This window comes from Periplaneta americana, chromosome 6, assembly GCF_040183065.1.
Source record: "Periplaneta americana isolate PAMFEO1 chromosome 6, P.americana_PAMFEO1_priV1, whole genome shotgun sequence".
NCBI lineage: Eukaryota > Metazoa > Arthropoda > Insecta > Blattodea > Blattidae > Periplaneta > Periplaneta americana.
In genome coordinates, this window is record NC_091122.1 from 138,121,527 (window position 1) to 138,138,192 (window position 16,666).

Consider the following 16,666-nt stretch of genomic DNA (forward strand, 5'->3'; position numbering starts at 1 on the left):
GAAGTCACAATTTTTTCAACAAAATTGTGTGTTCATTTATTTGCTCTCACCTACGTCATATTAACAGTAAGTGGATGCAAATTACGTATTATATAGGTAGGATAAGTTAAAATTAAGCTTATGTGTGAAAACTGGAAATGTAATGTAAAATGCGGTAAACTTGCCATAAACATTTAAATCGTAATATCAGCACTATTTGTCACTCAAAATAATAAAGGAAATACCGGTTCTTAAGAAATGAAAAGTAATGAACTTCATAAATCAATGTATGTCATATTAAGGTTTAAATCTTCCCCTTTTTTATTTTCAAGTTTACCTCAGCGGCCGAGTTTACCCCAATTTGTGGTATGGAAAATAGTTAATTTCTCAGGAAATAGAGACAGGAGTCACCACGCAGTGTACCTTACGAGATATGCCCTACAATTTTGACTCTTCTCACAGGAAATATAGAATTCTAATGATTCATAAATATATTTAGGAATGAATTGAATTAACCATCCACGTACGAATAATTATATTATTTCAAACTATGATACGTGAACAGGGCCATGATTCAGTTGTAAGGAGCAGAATGAATTACGTTTATCCCCAGCTTCTGAAACTTGTAGAGTAACTGCGTGTGAAATTCTTCTAGGATTCTAAAGTAAAATTAATAAGAATCATATACACTTACTGTATAGCATAAAAATATAAAACAAATTACGCAAAACCCGTTTTCTGATGTGTTATCATATGTCGTGTGCACAATTTTAACTTGCCTGCCGCTAGAGGGCTACTGTCGCGCCAGCTGTCAAATGTTGGCATGTTTTATACGTATGAGTTGCGTGACTGGTAGTGATGGGCGAAGTTGTTCTTTTCCCGGAACAGTTCCGACTGTTCCGGTTCCGAAAAAATACTATGTTCCAAATAACAGTTCCGAAATAACAGTCACCAGTGGTGATGAGTCGGAGTCGTTGAGTCGTTCAAACGAACGGTACAGTACCCTCCCTCTTTACCATGCTGCTCACACTGGAGCACTCAGAGGCATGACATAGTACACATTCTTATCTATAGATGGCACTGCAATGCACATTCGAATCGATTTTGGAAAATTGCTGTGCATGCGGACAGAACTCAAAAGCTTAATGTTAATAATTGAACAGCTGTTGACTACAAGGACAGAATACAACACTTTGTTTTCGTACATAAAGTTATAAAGACATGGTAGCCAACTAAAAAAAATAACATAACATTTAAAACATATGGTATGTAATTTCTCTTCTCTCTATTACATAATAAAAAAAAACAAATCATTAATTTTTATTTTTACTTTTCTTAATGCAGTTATAATAATAATAATAATAATAATTAATAATAATAATAATAATAATAATAATAATAATAATAAATATTACAATTTCATAAATAAAAAAGATATATATTGGCAGTACTGAAACCTGGAAACCCCGCAGTGGGTTAGTAAAATGTTGGAATCGCATCTTTACCAAAGTGTAATTTAAACTTCGCATTAAACCTCGCTCTCCAAATCAGTACTTATATGGGTAGTTTCCAACAAATAATGCTACAACATTTTTGTCGTTCTTTGATAACAGAGAAGATAGCACAAAAACTTGTGCTTGTCAGACTTAACCTCAACAAACGACATACAGACATTGTAACTAAACCACTCATTACCATTTACGACTTTAACCTTTGTATAGAATCAGCTGATCAATGAATTAATAATAGTATGCGTACTTTATGACTTTGTAGAATGTTTATAAAACAGAATTAGTCAACTAATGGTGAAATAAACCATAAAGCGGGAATGAATATTACAGATTATTAAATACTTACTATAACATTACAGATGATTGGCCAGTCTTACAAATGTTGATATTAAAGTTCGCGCCACCGCAAGGATTTCAATTTCCATGCGCCCCCCTCCAACCACGAGAGAGTTTCAAGTACCAACTTCATCCAACGAAGTTCCAAGTATAACATAAAGAACAACGAGAACAGTGTAACTGCAGCTGTCGGTTCATCGGAACAAGCTCCGACGTTCCGACTGTTATCTCGGAGTCGGAACATACCTTGTGCAACGCGGTACTGCGAGCCCGCAACAGCTGGGCAAGTGAGCAGCTCGGAGTCGGAACACTGTTATTTCGGAACAGGAGGGTCCCGACCTACTGTTCATTTTTGCAACAGTTCCGAGAGAGTCGGAACATACCCTGTGCAACGCGGTACTGCGAGCCCGCAACAGCTGGGCAAGTGAGCAGCTCGGAGTCGGAACACTGTTATTTCGGAACAGGAGGTTCCGACCTACTGTTCATTTTTGCAACAGTTCCGAGACCGGAACAGTTCCAAAATAACTGTTGTGTTATTTTTTACCCATCTCTAGTGACTGTGGCTCTACCTATCCAATGGAGCCGAAGAAATTCGCGCATATCTTTATTAAAAGCTGCCGCCGACTTTGTTAAAAAGGTTGGGGTGTGGGTGAAGAGCAGTGGAATTTGGTAGTAAGCGTGTATGAGAGTGCGTTTGTGCATATCGTTAATACGGTTTTCATAATAGTTTCAATTCATGAGTGTAATGGCGACATTTGAACATAAGCTTAGAGAACTTATTATAAAATTGCACGAGATTGAAGTATTAAAATTTGGCATGTTTAAAATGAAAGTTGGAATCGATTCTCCTGTTTACTTTGATATGAGGAGTGTTGTATCTTATCCAGAAATTATGGTATGTTAATATAGAATTTGAGCATTTGTTATTGAGTATATAACTGTACAAGTTTTGTGTACTGAACACGTGTCAAATTTTTGTAGTTGTATTCTGAACATAACCTATTGTCTCTTGTTTTTATCGGATAAAATCAAGATTTTTACTGCATTTCAGCTTAAAAGTATGGTAGAATGAGTGAACTTCATCATTCATCAATGCTCATAATGCTAAAGATAGTTCCGATGAGTTAATGATAACTGTTGGACATACAAACAACTTTGAGTAAATGGACAGTATATTTATAGAAACACTAGTAGGCTTGTATGTCTCGTCAGTCATTGGTACTGTGTCATTCTATACTGTAAACAGTGACATAGGAACTTGCACTGAATTTCGTGAAAATATTAAACATGAACTGAAATAATCAAAAGTGTGTTAAACTCCAGATTACGGTACCACGGTTAGGTCAGGTTTGTTTTTCTGTAGTCACAACGAGCGGGGAAAGTATTCGAACATGTAAATTTCACAAATGTGATATTTAAATACGAGTAAAAGATAAAAAAAAAAAGCAACGAAAATGCACAGTGTTAGTAGGCTTGCCAATTGAGTAAAATAAATGACCTACATAATGTTCAAGTACATAGGAACATATTCACACATACAAGGTTGTTCAGGAATAATAAATCCAGTAACTTAAATATTTTAAGTTAGATGTTTGTAGCATGGACTATTCTGAGTAAAAAAAAAGTTCATAGGCCTATAAACATGTATCCAATTTTCAACGGGTGTGGAGATGCGGCTGTTTCAATGTTACGCATACTTAACAAGCATTACAAATAGCAAGAAAGAAAGATAAATGACTTAACGATTACACTTACTGCTTTTACATGGTATCAGTACAATTTAACAGTTCAAAATACGTATAATTGTTAAAAAAATTCCACCACCGGCTTCAATGCACTTTACCACTCTGTTGAGGACAGTTAGTGCTGCGCTTCTGAGATCGTCTTCTTTTAGGAGGGCAGATTATTCATAATTTAAGCCATTAATTTGTTCTTTGTGTGTAAATAAACTGTCAGGGAAAACATCACCTAAATCTCACATCTTCTCCAAATGATTGATCAACCTGTGGTGGTCACAGGCATTTTTTTTTTTTTAACAGAATGTAACTTCAGAATTATTGTTTCACCTTCTATCAAAGGGACATAAACATATATTCTATAATGCTATAAATCATTCATTACATCCAGTAAAAATATTAAATTTATTCCAAACTGTCTGAAGTATTCTGTTTATTGCTTCCAAACTGACCTAAGTCGGCATGCATGCGCTACATGTAGCATAGACTGTACACAAAACTAATGTCACTTGCACTGTTTACTCCTGGTATTCAACCAGAGATACCTGAAGACTTTCTAGAGGGTACGTGAAATTTAAAATAAGCTCATACATTTCATGAATGATCAGAGCTAATGATTAGATTACAAATTCGTTTTCCACCGCAGCCGTCAGTTCCTCTGAACTTCCCTTAAAATTGAAGGAAAGTTTGCTAGAAATGTTCGTTGAGAGTGCACTGAAAATTAAATTCGAAAACTTGTTAATTTGTGACTTTTGGTGTTATGCCACTTCACACCTTCTGCTGTTTCCTTCTAGTTATTGTATGAGCAGGGTTTCTTTACATTGACGTCAATCAAAATGAAGTACAGAAATCTCTTGAATCCAGAATCATCTCTGATACTTGCGTTCAAGAAGATTCGACCAAAAATCGAGGAGCCAGCATGCAGAGAACATCAGGCATCTCATTACCAGGACAGAAGCACTTAAGTTAATAATATAATAGGATAACTTCTCTTTTCTATGATATCTGTAATGTTGTTCCTTTAATTATTTATTTACTAGAATGATTCTCTTTTATAGTTTAAAAATAGGCGATTTAATAATTGATAAATTGTTGAGTTTAATTAAGTTTAGATATAGTTATGTATAATTTGAGTTAACTTTGGGGTACAAGCTTGAATGAAAAGGTATCTAGGAGTACGAATACCACTGGGCTATGACGCACATGATATTCGTAAAATATGAAATTAATATTAAAGAATACAGTGATGCTGTTTTACAGTCTAAGTAAGAGAATAAGAAATTAGTTTGACTGGTGTACAAATCGCCGTAAATATGCAAGAAATAATTAAGTTCCAGATGCAAGAGGAAAACTTATCATAACCTGTTCTCATTAAGAAACATATGGTTGTACTGCTAGTAATTTGCCAACTGGTGACTTAAATTATTTTAAAAATAAATCTACAGCTACAAAAGAGTGTCTGGAATGGCTTAGTTACTGTTTGCGTTAAAATATTGAATAAATCGCAATAAAGAGAATGCCAATAGGGGAAGTTATCCCCACTCACATGAAATGTGCATTCGACACAACACTCACCTATCATAGAGTATCTGGTGAGCTAGTAGGGGAAAAGTGGAAATGGTGGTGGGCCGAGCTTCTACATTCTGCTTATTGCGATTTCCCAAAATATTGTTATCTATCAGCCAAGTCGGACGAAGAGAATGAATGGTTTGTGTGGGTATTTTATGGATCAAGGTTACAGTACATCAGATATGAGAGGGGTAGCAGGCAAACTACAATGGATGTGCACGTCTCAGATTCGATCATTGCATTTATTTCGAAACTAAAATGTCAGGAGACCCATTATGACCTGGGGAAATGGTACAAGAAGCTATCTTCCCTCTCCGAGTTCAGTGTTACGAAACTGTGGCTTATGTGGTAATACGAAAGGAATGATTCAGGACATAAAATTTGCTTCTTCTCAAAATTTTTTAAACTTTTATTTACGTTTTAATTTATCCTTTGCAAGCCCATAATACCTGTATAAGTTTATTTTCCAGACTCTCCTAAGTCTTGACTTCGGTCCATTTGAAAACTACTAAGTTAATTAAATCTTTATAACAAGCAGAGTGGCTCTAAATACTTCAGAGAAGTGTCAAAACAAATTCAACTCCTTAATGAAATAAAATATGCAGCCACCAGAGCGTCAGTTTTGTTGTATCAGTTTGCCATTTTTCTCATAACTTGTCACTTTGACTTAGATCAGTTTGTAAACCACCTCTTCAGTGATCTCCTTCAGTGGGGTACAGCAGAAGTTACTGGTTGTCAGATATAGTTAAACGTTTTCAGTCATTAATTTACTTTTAATGTTTACTTTATGAGCATTGTCGAATAGTGAGCAACAGTTTCGATAAAATGCAGTATTAATAAAACATTATTATTAAGGCTGGTTCACAATAAACCGGGAACGAGAACCAGAGTGAAAATGAGAAGCAGAGAATGTGAATATGAAAATTGTTGATTCACAGTAAACTGAGAACATAGATGACTATGCATATCGATATGCATGTTAATAATGATATGTAAAGTTGATATTATGCATTCTGATGTTATTTGTGTATAATTGACCAATGGCGTTCTCTCATGAGTACAAGGCAGCCAACATGAACGCAGGTTAACCAACTTCAAAATTTCAACGGTACTATAAATATGCCCATGCATCTTTATTATCTCAACCTATTTTAAGTCTACCATAACGTAAAATAATTAGAGAAGAAACATTTGTAATAGAACAAAAATGAACACAACAGTAGTTATTGAATTGAAGCATGAATATGTATGTGTAATACAACCAATACAGTAATAAAATATGATTCACTTACGATCGGTGTTCAAAGATGCAGCTATTGAAAGCCACGTATTCTCCTTCATTTTCTCATCTTTATACGAGGCGCGCTGCTTATCATAAACTTGAGGATTTTCCTCAACACTCAATATTAGAATCTCATCAAATAAAACTTCCTCCATGATGCACAGCACAGAACAAAATAATGCATAGGTTATGTCACGGTCTTCTTGCTACAAAATATATGACGACAAAATAGCTTTTAGATGGCAATAGAATGAATCTAGTGGGCTGTGATCGGAAACGTGAACGCCAAAGTTGAAACTTCCCCAACTCTCCGTTTCCGATCCCGGGCTCTGGCAAGCTTTTCGTTAATTGTGAATGCTCACATTTAAATGTACACATTTTAACAATTTTACCGTTTTCATTTTCGTTCCGATTCTCGTTTCTGGTTTATTGTGAACCAGCCTTTAGTCTTGAGTTTAGAACATTGACATCAACTTTGCTCAGGTAAAATATGAATCTCCTAATTGTGAATAGTTTTTGAGGATTGTATGTGAAGTACAAGTACAGATAGAGTTCCTTTTTAAATTGTCATTGTCATGGGATATGTGTTATATTTTTATTTTTCAGGAAGACGTAGCAGAATTACTATGGGAATTTGCTATTAAGGATAAAACATATGATGAACTTTGTGGTGTACCATATGCAGCGTTACCAATTGCTACTCTCATATCTTCACGGTCAAAAATTCCAATGCTTATTCGCCGCAAGGAAGCTAAGAAGTATGGAACTAAGAAGTTAGTAGAGGGTAAATTCAATCCACATGATAAGTGTGTCATTATTGAGGATGTTGTTACAAGTGGTTCCAGTATATTGGAAACTGTCAGGGTAAGTTCATAAGGTCTGTGAATTTTTTTTAAACTGAAAACTTCTAACACATAAATTGAATAATTAGCAATGGAAACTTTATTGCATTATATAAAGTGTTACTTTATCAATAATGGCATATGAAATGAAGTAATCAGTTGTCTGATATATACTGCTTATTACAAACTTATTATTTAAATATATATTGTATTGGACATTTCTGCATTCGTGATAAGAGAAAATATTTGAAGTGATTCTGTTATTTATTCTCAAACAAGTAATTTGATTGAAAAAGTTAGAGTCTTCTTGCCTGCACCAGACATGTTTAATTGAAATGTACTACATTTACCCATATACAGGATGGAAGTAATATATGTGTGTGCTGATTTGAACAGCGTATTCCATGGAGTGAATACTGTTATAAAAAAATGTTCCTCCCTAAACTTTAAATTCTGCCTTATTCGATAAGTATTTGTCGTACTGTTCTAAATTTTGCTTCGATAATTAAATGAAAAAAAAAAAAAGGAATGTTTTTCCTTTGCAGTCTTGCAGTAACATTGATAGTATTTATGCAAATTAAATACAACATTTGATACATTTTGTAATATTGATAGCGAAAGTTGGCAACATCTACCCCTCACATCAGGTAAGGCAACAGCCCTGCGTTCATTACTCCGTAGTCAGAAGTACAAAAACAAGCAGTCAGTACGTGTGTTTATGTTCGAGAGAAGGAATTTGTCTTACGTTCCCGTAAGTGCAGTTTTGTTTGTATCCTAGATCATATATGTAACAGATAGGTCGGCCTTACAGGCTTTGACATTAACAACTTTTGTCAGGTTTACTACGCTGCCATCTAGTTGTTACATAAGGAGTCACGTCATAATTCCCATTTGAACTGCATTAGCGATGGTACTGCCATCTCGTGTTCGCTTACGGCGGACGGGTGGCGATCCTGGCGGTTGTTCTCTTCAAAGTGCTGCCGATTTTAACATAGCGATGAGTTATCTGTTACATATGAGGGGATTAGAAGAAAAAGCAGGTAAGTGACATTATTAAAAAAATTGAGGTAAGTGCGTGTTGTGATAGCTCAAAAAGATGTTTATTTGGGATAAAATCAGATAAGTGATCACACTGTGCAGTGCTGCTATATGGGCATCATTTCACGAAACTAGTGTATAATATTTCATTGCATGTAGAACTTTAACTGTAATTTCCTCAAAACTAGGTTTCCGTCACTTACCTGCTTTTTGTTCTAAGCCCCTCATATATGATCTAGGGTTTGTATGTATAATTGAATGCATTTGTTTTAAGAATGTCAAAATTTACAAATCAGGAATATGTTGACATGATTCTCATTTATGTATTAGTTGTGCAGCTCGACAACTGTATAAAATACGATTTCCAGATAGGACTGTTCCTAAAATACGGACATTTATTGCAGTGTGACAGCATATTCGTGACACAGGAAGTGTAATACGAGAGTGTCGAAATCGTGGTGGTACTAAACCTGATGAAACTGTAAATAATGAAGAAAATATGTTGAATTTGGTGGAGCAAAATCCAGAATGTAGCAGCTGTAACATCGGCCATGAAGTTGTATCACATTGGACTGTTTTGCGAACTTTTAAAGAACAATTGCTACAATCATATTACATACAATGCATTCAGTGTCCTTTACTTAATGATTTTGCTCCATGTGTGGTATTTTGTGAGGGGCTGCATAATCAGTGTATACAGGATCCAGATTTCCTAAGCAATATCCTTGTGACTGATGAAGTCTGTTTCACGTAACAGGGAATTACGAACTTTCATAATACACATACTTATGCTTTCGAGAATCCTTATATGATACAGCAAACACATTTTCAACAGAGATTCTCAATTAATGTCTGGGCTGGTATAATAGATTTTCTTATTGGACCATTCAACCTTCCACCTCGAATGACATGCAGTAGATACAAACGTTTTTTAAGTATAATTTATCTGAGCTGTTGGATGATGTCCCTTATTAGACAAGAAGATGTATGTGGTTTCTTCATGATGTTGCACCGGTTCTTTACGCATACAGTGCATAGTATTTAAACCAAAAATTTCCAAACCGTTGGATTGGCTGATTGCCTGACGTAAACCTAGTAGATTTTTATTATGGGGTGATATGAAAAGTAAAGTGTACATGAGTGAAATAGTTACTGAAGAAGAGATTCACCAGCATATTCTGCAAGCAGCTGAAGAGATCAGAAACTACATATTTGCAAGAGTTACAGTCTGAGCTTAAACTCGTGCATATATTTTTTATTTTAGTAGGTTATTTTACGATGCTTTATCAACATCTTAGGTTATTTAGTGTCTAAATGAGATGAAGGTGATAATACCGGTGAAATGAGTCCAGGGTCCAGCACCGAAAGTTACCCAACACTTGCTCATATTGGGTTGAGGGAAACCCTGGAAAAAACCTCAACCAGGTAACTTGCCCCGACCGGAATCGAACACGGGCCACCTGGTTTTGTGGCCAGATGCACTAACCGTTACTCCACAGGTGTGGACTCGTGCATATAGAAGCATTTCCCATGAAAATAATACTTGTCCCATTAGACAGTTGGGAAAAATTGCAAGATAGAATACTGGTTCCTATGTTATTTATGCATGTTTTGATGTGGTCTATTATGCCCTGGTCTTCGAAGACTGCATTTAATATTCATCCTGTATGTACATGTTGTCTTTTCTCTTAATCACGTTTTCAGTTCAAATGACTGAGCAGATAATAGAAGTACCTAATGTGTGACAGGATATAGAACTCATATGTGCTCACTTCAGAGCATAATTAAATAGTTGTGATGATATGCACCATTGAAACACGTTTTATACATTTCATATACAGTAGAATCTCTATTATCCGTGGTAATGAAGGGGTGGACTGAACGGTTAATCGAAAAAATCGGATAATCCGTACCATAAAAGATGTTTTTTAAATTAAGTGCATAATACACAATCTCGTAATTTCCTTCGTGACCTTGTGTTTATCGTGCTATGTAGTGGATCAGGAGTTTATTAAAAGCTCGGATGTCAATGACTGGTTCAAAGGTTGATGGTTGATGATTGTCTGTGGAAAGATAGGAATACTTGAAGTCTCTACATTGTAGATTTACATACTTCGTATAAGTTACTTTATCCTTGTTTTTTTCTTTTGTTAAATTACGTACAGTTGTAACGCCAATCTTCTACTATGAAAAAGCATTAACGACAGTTTATTCTTTTCCAAATCTCTCAATTATTTGTAATTTTTTCGATAATTAACACATTTAATTTCTTTTGACAACTGTAATAGACATTATTTTTGCATGTAAGTTTATACAGTACAGCCACTCGAATAGTAAGGATAAAGACTGAATTGTATACAGGTTTGTGGAAATTCTTTGGAAGCAAGTAGTGATTATTTTACAAGTAACTATTTCTGTTGCCGACAGTGAAGCATTTCTACTACTGTACATACTTTCTAGGAAGAGTGAAGGCTTGTAATAACCTTCTGTAGAAAAAACTATGTAGAAATATAACATACAATACATCATATATTTTTCTGCAGCAAAAAGAAAATAGGAACTAGAAAAAAAGTCGGACAATGTAAGAAGAGAGTGTGGGTTCGAGTCCCACTTGGGCTGATTATCTGGTTGGGTTTTTTCCGAGGTTTTCCTCAACCATAAGGCAAGTGTCAGGTAATCTATGGTGAATCCTTGGTCTCATCTCGGCAAATACCATCACTATCACCAATCCCATCGAAGCTATATAACCTAGTAGTTGATACAGCTTCATTAAATAACAAAGTAAAAAATACATTTTCTTCTTCTTCCTATCACGTATTAAGCCTTCATCATTCAAAGAAATATAAGGCTCAAGTTCCGTTACAGCCTCAGTCAGTCATTCTCGGTCCACCTTTTTTTTTTGACAGCCCAAAGATCTCTTCCTCTGTCTGATGAATAATACATCAATTTTTTTAATTTCATTATCATTGCTCTGCTGTCTTTATAGTGAAATACAAATTTATTTATTTATTTATGCGAATGACAGGTACATAGATAACTTATCTTTTACCTATACACAACCTCAAGATTAAAACAATTAACTTAATACAACTTAAAATTAAATCTAATGAAGGAACTAAACAAAATCCTTAAAGAACTAAAAACTAAGAACTAAACAGAGGCATGAGGCTTCTCGCTTCCCAGTATCTGGCACATTCAGTCAGTGATTTTAGAGCTGGGCAGCGTTGGAGATGATCTCTATTCATCGCTTCTTGAAGGTCACAAAGGATACAGGTTGGATGTTGATAAATACCGAAATGGTGGAGATGCTGCGCCAAGCAGTCATGACCAGTTGCAAGGCGGAATTTCGCGACTGCCAATCTTCTTGGTCCGTTAGGTATTGATAGAAGGCCCCTTCTCCAGTGTTTGCCATATGTTCTTTCTGCAATCTCATGGGAGTGGATGTTGTGGGCAACTTCTTTGATGTATAATTTTATTGTCTGGAAGGGTGTTGGTTTAGGAAATGTTTGTAAAATTTTAGCACCTTTTTTTGCCAAGGCATCGGCCTGTTCATTGCCAAATAAGTTGCAGTGCCCAGGGACCCACTGTAGTACCACGATTTTGTGTTTTGCTTGTAATAGTTGTATGGCATTTTGACAGTCTTGGATTGATGTACACTCAGGGTCTGAGGAACCTACAGATTCTATGGCTGCTTTGGAATCTGACAGGATGACGACATTCTTGAATTTAGTTTGATGACATATCAGCTGAGCTAAGGCTACCCTGATTGCTTCAATTTCACCATCATAAGCTGACCTATGAGTGCCTACCGCTGTATAGGAGGCAAAGATATCGCTGTATACACCGGCACCAACATTAATATCATCCTCCGATTTGGATCCATCTGTATAAACACGAAACCGCTCAGTTTCTGGATACTTGAGGTTAATTGTTTCAAGAGCCAGGGATCTTAATATACAAATTTGATTAATGCAAATGTAATGCTGTTCTCACTGCAATGAATGTTTCTAATAATTTTCGTCGCTTTATAACAATTTCATATTTTGTTACAGCACAGTTTCATTGTAATAAATTAATTTAACCTGACAGAAACCTCATTGTAGTATTAATGTGTTACAGGATCTTCGTTCTGAAGGGTTGGATGTGACATCCACTGTTGTTGTGGTAGATCGTGAGCAAGGTGGCAAATATAATCTCTCACAACAGGGAATCACCATGCATAGTTTGTGTACTCTTTCTCAGGTGGGCAGAATACAGTGAACTCTTACATTTAACAGTTTCATGTCATAATGTACTGTTCTTTTAAAATTATTTTAGAGTTAACAATTTGTTAGGGAAAGTGTTGTGGAGGCACTGTATTTCCATTGCTTTACGAAGCCAAGAACTGGTTATTGGAGAGAAACATATTGTTGTTATTATAATTAATTGTGACGTATAACTACATAATGATTTTTAAGTGTCTCACACTAAGGTCTAAGGTGCCATGCCTAGATTTAAGTTACACAATGAGCACTGGTTCATGTCATCATGTGGGAAGAAATTTTCAAATGAAATTTCAGTCAGTGTATGAGACCAGTACCTACCCAGCTTCATGATGAAATTGGAGAACTACAGTAGGTAGCGAAATCCAGTTCTACAAACCAGTTATATAATGGCTGGAAAGACCATTGTGCTAACCACAAAACCTCCATAGTGGTTGGATGATCGTTGACTTCTGCTGAGTCATGTGGATGTGAGGCAAGCAGTTCGCTGGTTAGCATTGGCCTTCTGTGGGCAGAATTTTGTTAACGTCTGTTGTGTTCTTTGAAACAAGATGTGCTGTCTTTGTTGGATTTTTTATTGAAACACTGGAAATTTCTTTTTAAATGCGTGTATCACACATTAGAAAGTAAATTGGTTAAATCGCTTCTTGTACTGTAAGTAGGCCCTACATTATGTATACTATAGATTGACAAATCGAACTGAAACCCTGACTGAGTTACTATGTGAGCGCTGGCTGTCTTGGGGAGGAGCAAGTGAGAAAACATGGGGGGAAGGGAGAGAGCACTATGCACTCTGTACTTGCAGGTCCACTCACAGTTTGTCAAACCTGCTAACAAAAGCATTAAAAGGTTGACTAGTTGCCTGCAATGCTAGCATAATTGAACCTTCCTAACCGACAGTTGAGGCAAAAATGAAGAATCCGTTATTGTGGTAATACTGGAGAGTGGTTCTTCTATTGGTCGCGACACCCTCTCAGATATTTACATGGTGATTGGTGACTGAATGATGAGGAGCGAGGGAGAGAGAAGAAAGAAAAAGAGAGATTCCAGAAGTTGGCGTGTTTTACGGGGTTTCACTTGAAGTTGTCAAACTATAACTGCATCTAATGTATTCTTCATGTCTTGTTTTTTTTTTTTTTTTTATTCTACGAGTATGTACAAAAATAACTTTATTTACATAGGAAGTAATATCTATACTTACGTGCTCTTTCTTCTGTTTCTGCCGTTCTCAGTAGTCTTAAAGGTAACATGTTGGCATTTAAACCGAGGTTTGTGAGTTCAAACCTGGCCTGAGGGTAATTGATTTTAAATGGCATTAAGATCTTTAGCATGATTTCCTTCCGTAGGAAAGTAAAGTTGAGTGGTTCGTGTCATAGATTTACAGTATATGAAAGAACCCTATTCCTGATACAGGGCTCCATACAAAATTTGTCGGTCTTTTCTTGTCCATGTTGAATTTCAACTCTGAAACCTTCGCAGTTAAGTGCTGGTAAATGAAAATACTGCTACCATAATAGTTTCTCTTGTGGGCAGTAGTTCTGAAAATTGATGATGCATTTTTTTAGGAATTGCTTTTTAAAATATGGTGATAGCAAAGTCATCATTATGGTTCGGATAAAGTAGCTGTATCAGGATAGGCATCCTTGGTCCGTGCATTTTATTTACAAACATTAACTAGTTGTCGCGTGTCCCCCAGTCAGTTCACTGATGTTTTAGCTAGAAGGTGGGGAGCACTCTTCCCAGCAGGTAGAGTTTTAGCAAGTGGAAGGGGTTAGTGTTTACTGAAGCAAGTCGAGGCCCTAATCCCTATACAGTCATACAGCATATCCTGATACAGCTACTTTATCCGAATCTTAGTCATTATGCTTTACCAAATCTACAGTTGATATTAATTTATTAAACTGCAATAAGTTATAATGGAGGGATGTTGAGGTTGTTATTGTGCACCTTAAAAATAAGGTTGAGTTGCATTTGCTTCATTTGCATTGTATATAGTTGAAATTTAATATTTTGATGTGGTGCAAGTGGTGTGCCATGCATTCATAATCAGATTCTGAATTTTGCAGTACTCTGCCAACATTTTCTATGTTGATCCATTGTTATCTTGACTTTTGCATTTAGTTTTTTTTCTAAAAACTATTCGTCAAATTTTTATTTTATTTCTTCTGTCACTCCTTTTATTGGTGCAGATATGGGTATATACCTCTGCTACTTACATATGTTGTTATTATTCTAGACTATAATGTCGTGTCCACACCTGTGGAGTTACGGTCAGCGCGTCTGGCTGCGAAACCAGGTGGCCCGGGTTCGAATCCCAGTCGGGGCAAGTTACCTGGTTGAGGTTTTTTCCGGGTTTTCCCTCAACCCAATATGAGCAAATGCTGGGTAACTTTCGGTGTTGGACCCCGGACTCATTTCACCGGCATTATCACCTTCATATCATTCAGACGCTAAATAACCTAGATGTTGATACAGCGTCGTAAAATAACCCAATTAAAAAAAATATATATATATGTATGTATGTATATATATATATATATATATATATATATATATATATATATATATATATATAATGTCGTGATACTGAAAATGTTTAAAAGTAAAAACACAAGTAGGTGATATTGCACTAGTACTGTAATTTAGTTCAGATTCTTTTAAATCAACCTTATACTTACTTACTTACTTACTTACTTTTAGGGAACCCGGAGGTTCATTGCCGCCCTCACATAAGTCCGCCATTAGTACCTATCCTGAGCAAGATTAATCCAGTCTCTATCATCATATCCCACCTCCCTCAAATCCATTTTAATATTATCTTCCTATCTACGTCTCTGCCTCCCCAAAGGTCTTTTTCCCTCCGGCCTCCCAACTAACATTCTGTATCCATTTCTGGATTCGCCCATACATGCTACATACCCTGCCCATCTCAGACGTCTGGATTTAATGTTCCTAATTATGTCAGGTGAAGAATACAATGCGTGCACTTCTGTGTTGTGTAACTTTCTTCATTCTCCTGTAACTTAATCTCTCTTAGCCTCAAATATTTTCCTAAGCACCTATTTCTCAAACACCCTTACACTATGTTCTTCTCTCAAAGTAAGAGTCCAAGTTTCACAACCATAAAGAACAACCGGTAATATAACTGTTTTATAAATTCTAACTTTTAGATTTTTTGACAGCAGACTGGATAAAAGCTTCGCAACCGAATAATAACAGCCATTTCCCATATTTATTCTGCGTTTAATTTCCTCCCGAGTGTCATTTATATTTGTTACTTTTGCTCCAAGATATTTGAATTTTTCCACCTCTTCGAAGTATAAATCTCCAACTTTTATAGTTCCATTTCATACAATATTCTCGTCACGAGACATAATCATATACTTTGTCTTTTCGGGATTTACTTCCAAACCTATCTCTTTACTTGCTTCCAGTAAAATTCCCGTATTTTCCCTAATCGTTAGTAGATTTTCTTCTAATATATCCATGTCATCGGCATAGACAAGCAGCTGATGTAGCCCATTCAATTCCAAACCCTCTCTTTTATCCTGGACTCTCCTAATGGCATACTCTAAAGCAAAGTTAAAAAGTAAAGGTGATAGTGCAGCTCCTTGCTTTAGCCCACAGTGAATTGGAAACACATCTGACAGAAACTGACCTATACGGACTCTGCTGAACATTTCACCGAGACATTTTAATTAATTGAACTAGTTTCTTGGGAATACCAAATTCAATAAGAATATCATATAAAACTTCTCTCTTAACAGAGTCATATGCCTTTTTGAAATCTATGAATAACTGGTGCACTGTATCATTTTTTCTCCATTATCTGTCAGAATACAAAATATCTGACCAATACTTGATCTATTACGCCTAAAACCACATCATCACCGTAAAAAACAGCTTGTTACGAAACCTCAAAATAAGCCTTATACAGTACTTTATTTAATACATTTATCTTTATTTAATACATTTATTTTGTTGGCTAGTGTTGGTACGATGTGTACCTATGCTTTGAAACTAAATGACCAAGGTGTCAAAACATCATACTGAACTCAATTTGTAATGTTGTGAATGTGTGTCAAGTTCTTGAACATTGATGACATTGAAA

At 35.8% G+C, this 16,666-nt stretch overlaps 1 protein-coding gene across 2 annotated transcripts in view; it reads left to right on the plus strand.

Annotated features, from left to right (window-relative positions):
• The first annotated feature begins 2,365 nt into the window (after positions 1-2,365).
• Positions 2,366-16,666, plus strand: part of r-l (rudimentary-like) — a 30,721-nt gene continuing 16,420 nt past the window's right edge. The window contains exons 1-3 of one of the 2 annotated variants that reach the window (XM_069829051.1): positions 2,366-2,721; positions 7,020-7,277; positions 12,413-12,535. In XM_069829051.1, the coding sequence (XP_069685152.1) occupies positions 2,563-2,721; positions 7,020-7,277; positions 12,413-12,535 (540 nt within the window). In that variant the 5' untranslated portion in view covers positions 2,366-2,562. The remainder of the gene's footprint in view (positions 2,722-7,019; positions 7,278-12,412; positions 12,536-16,666) is intronic. The other variant, XM_069829050.1, reaches the window with a different exon arrangement.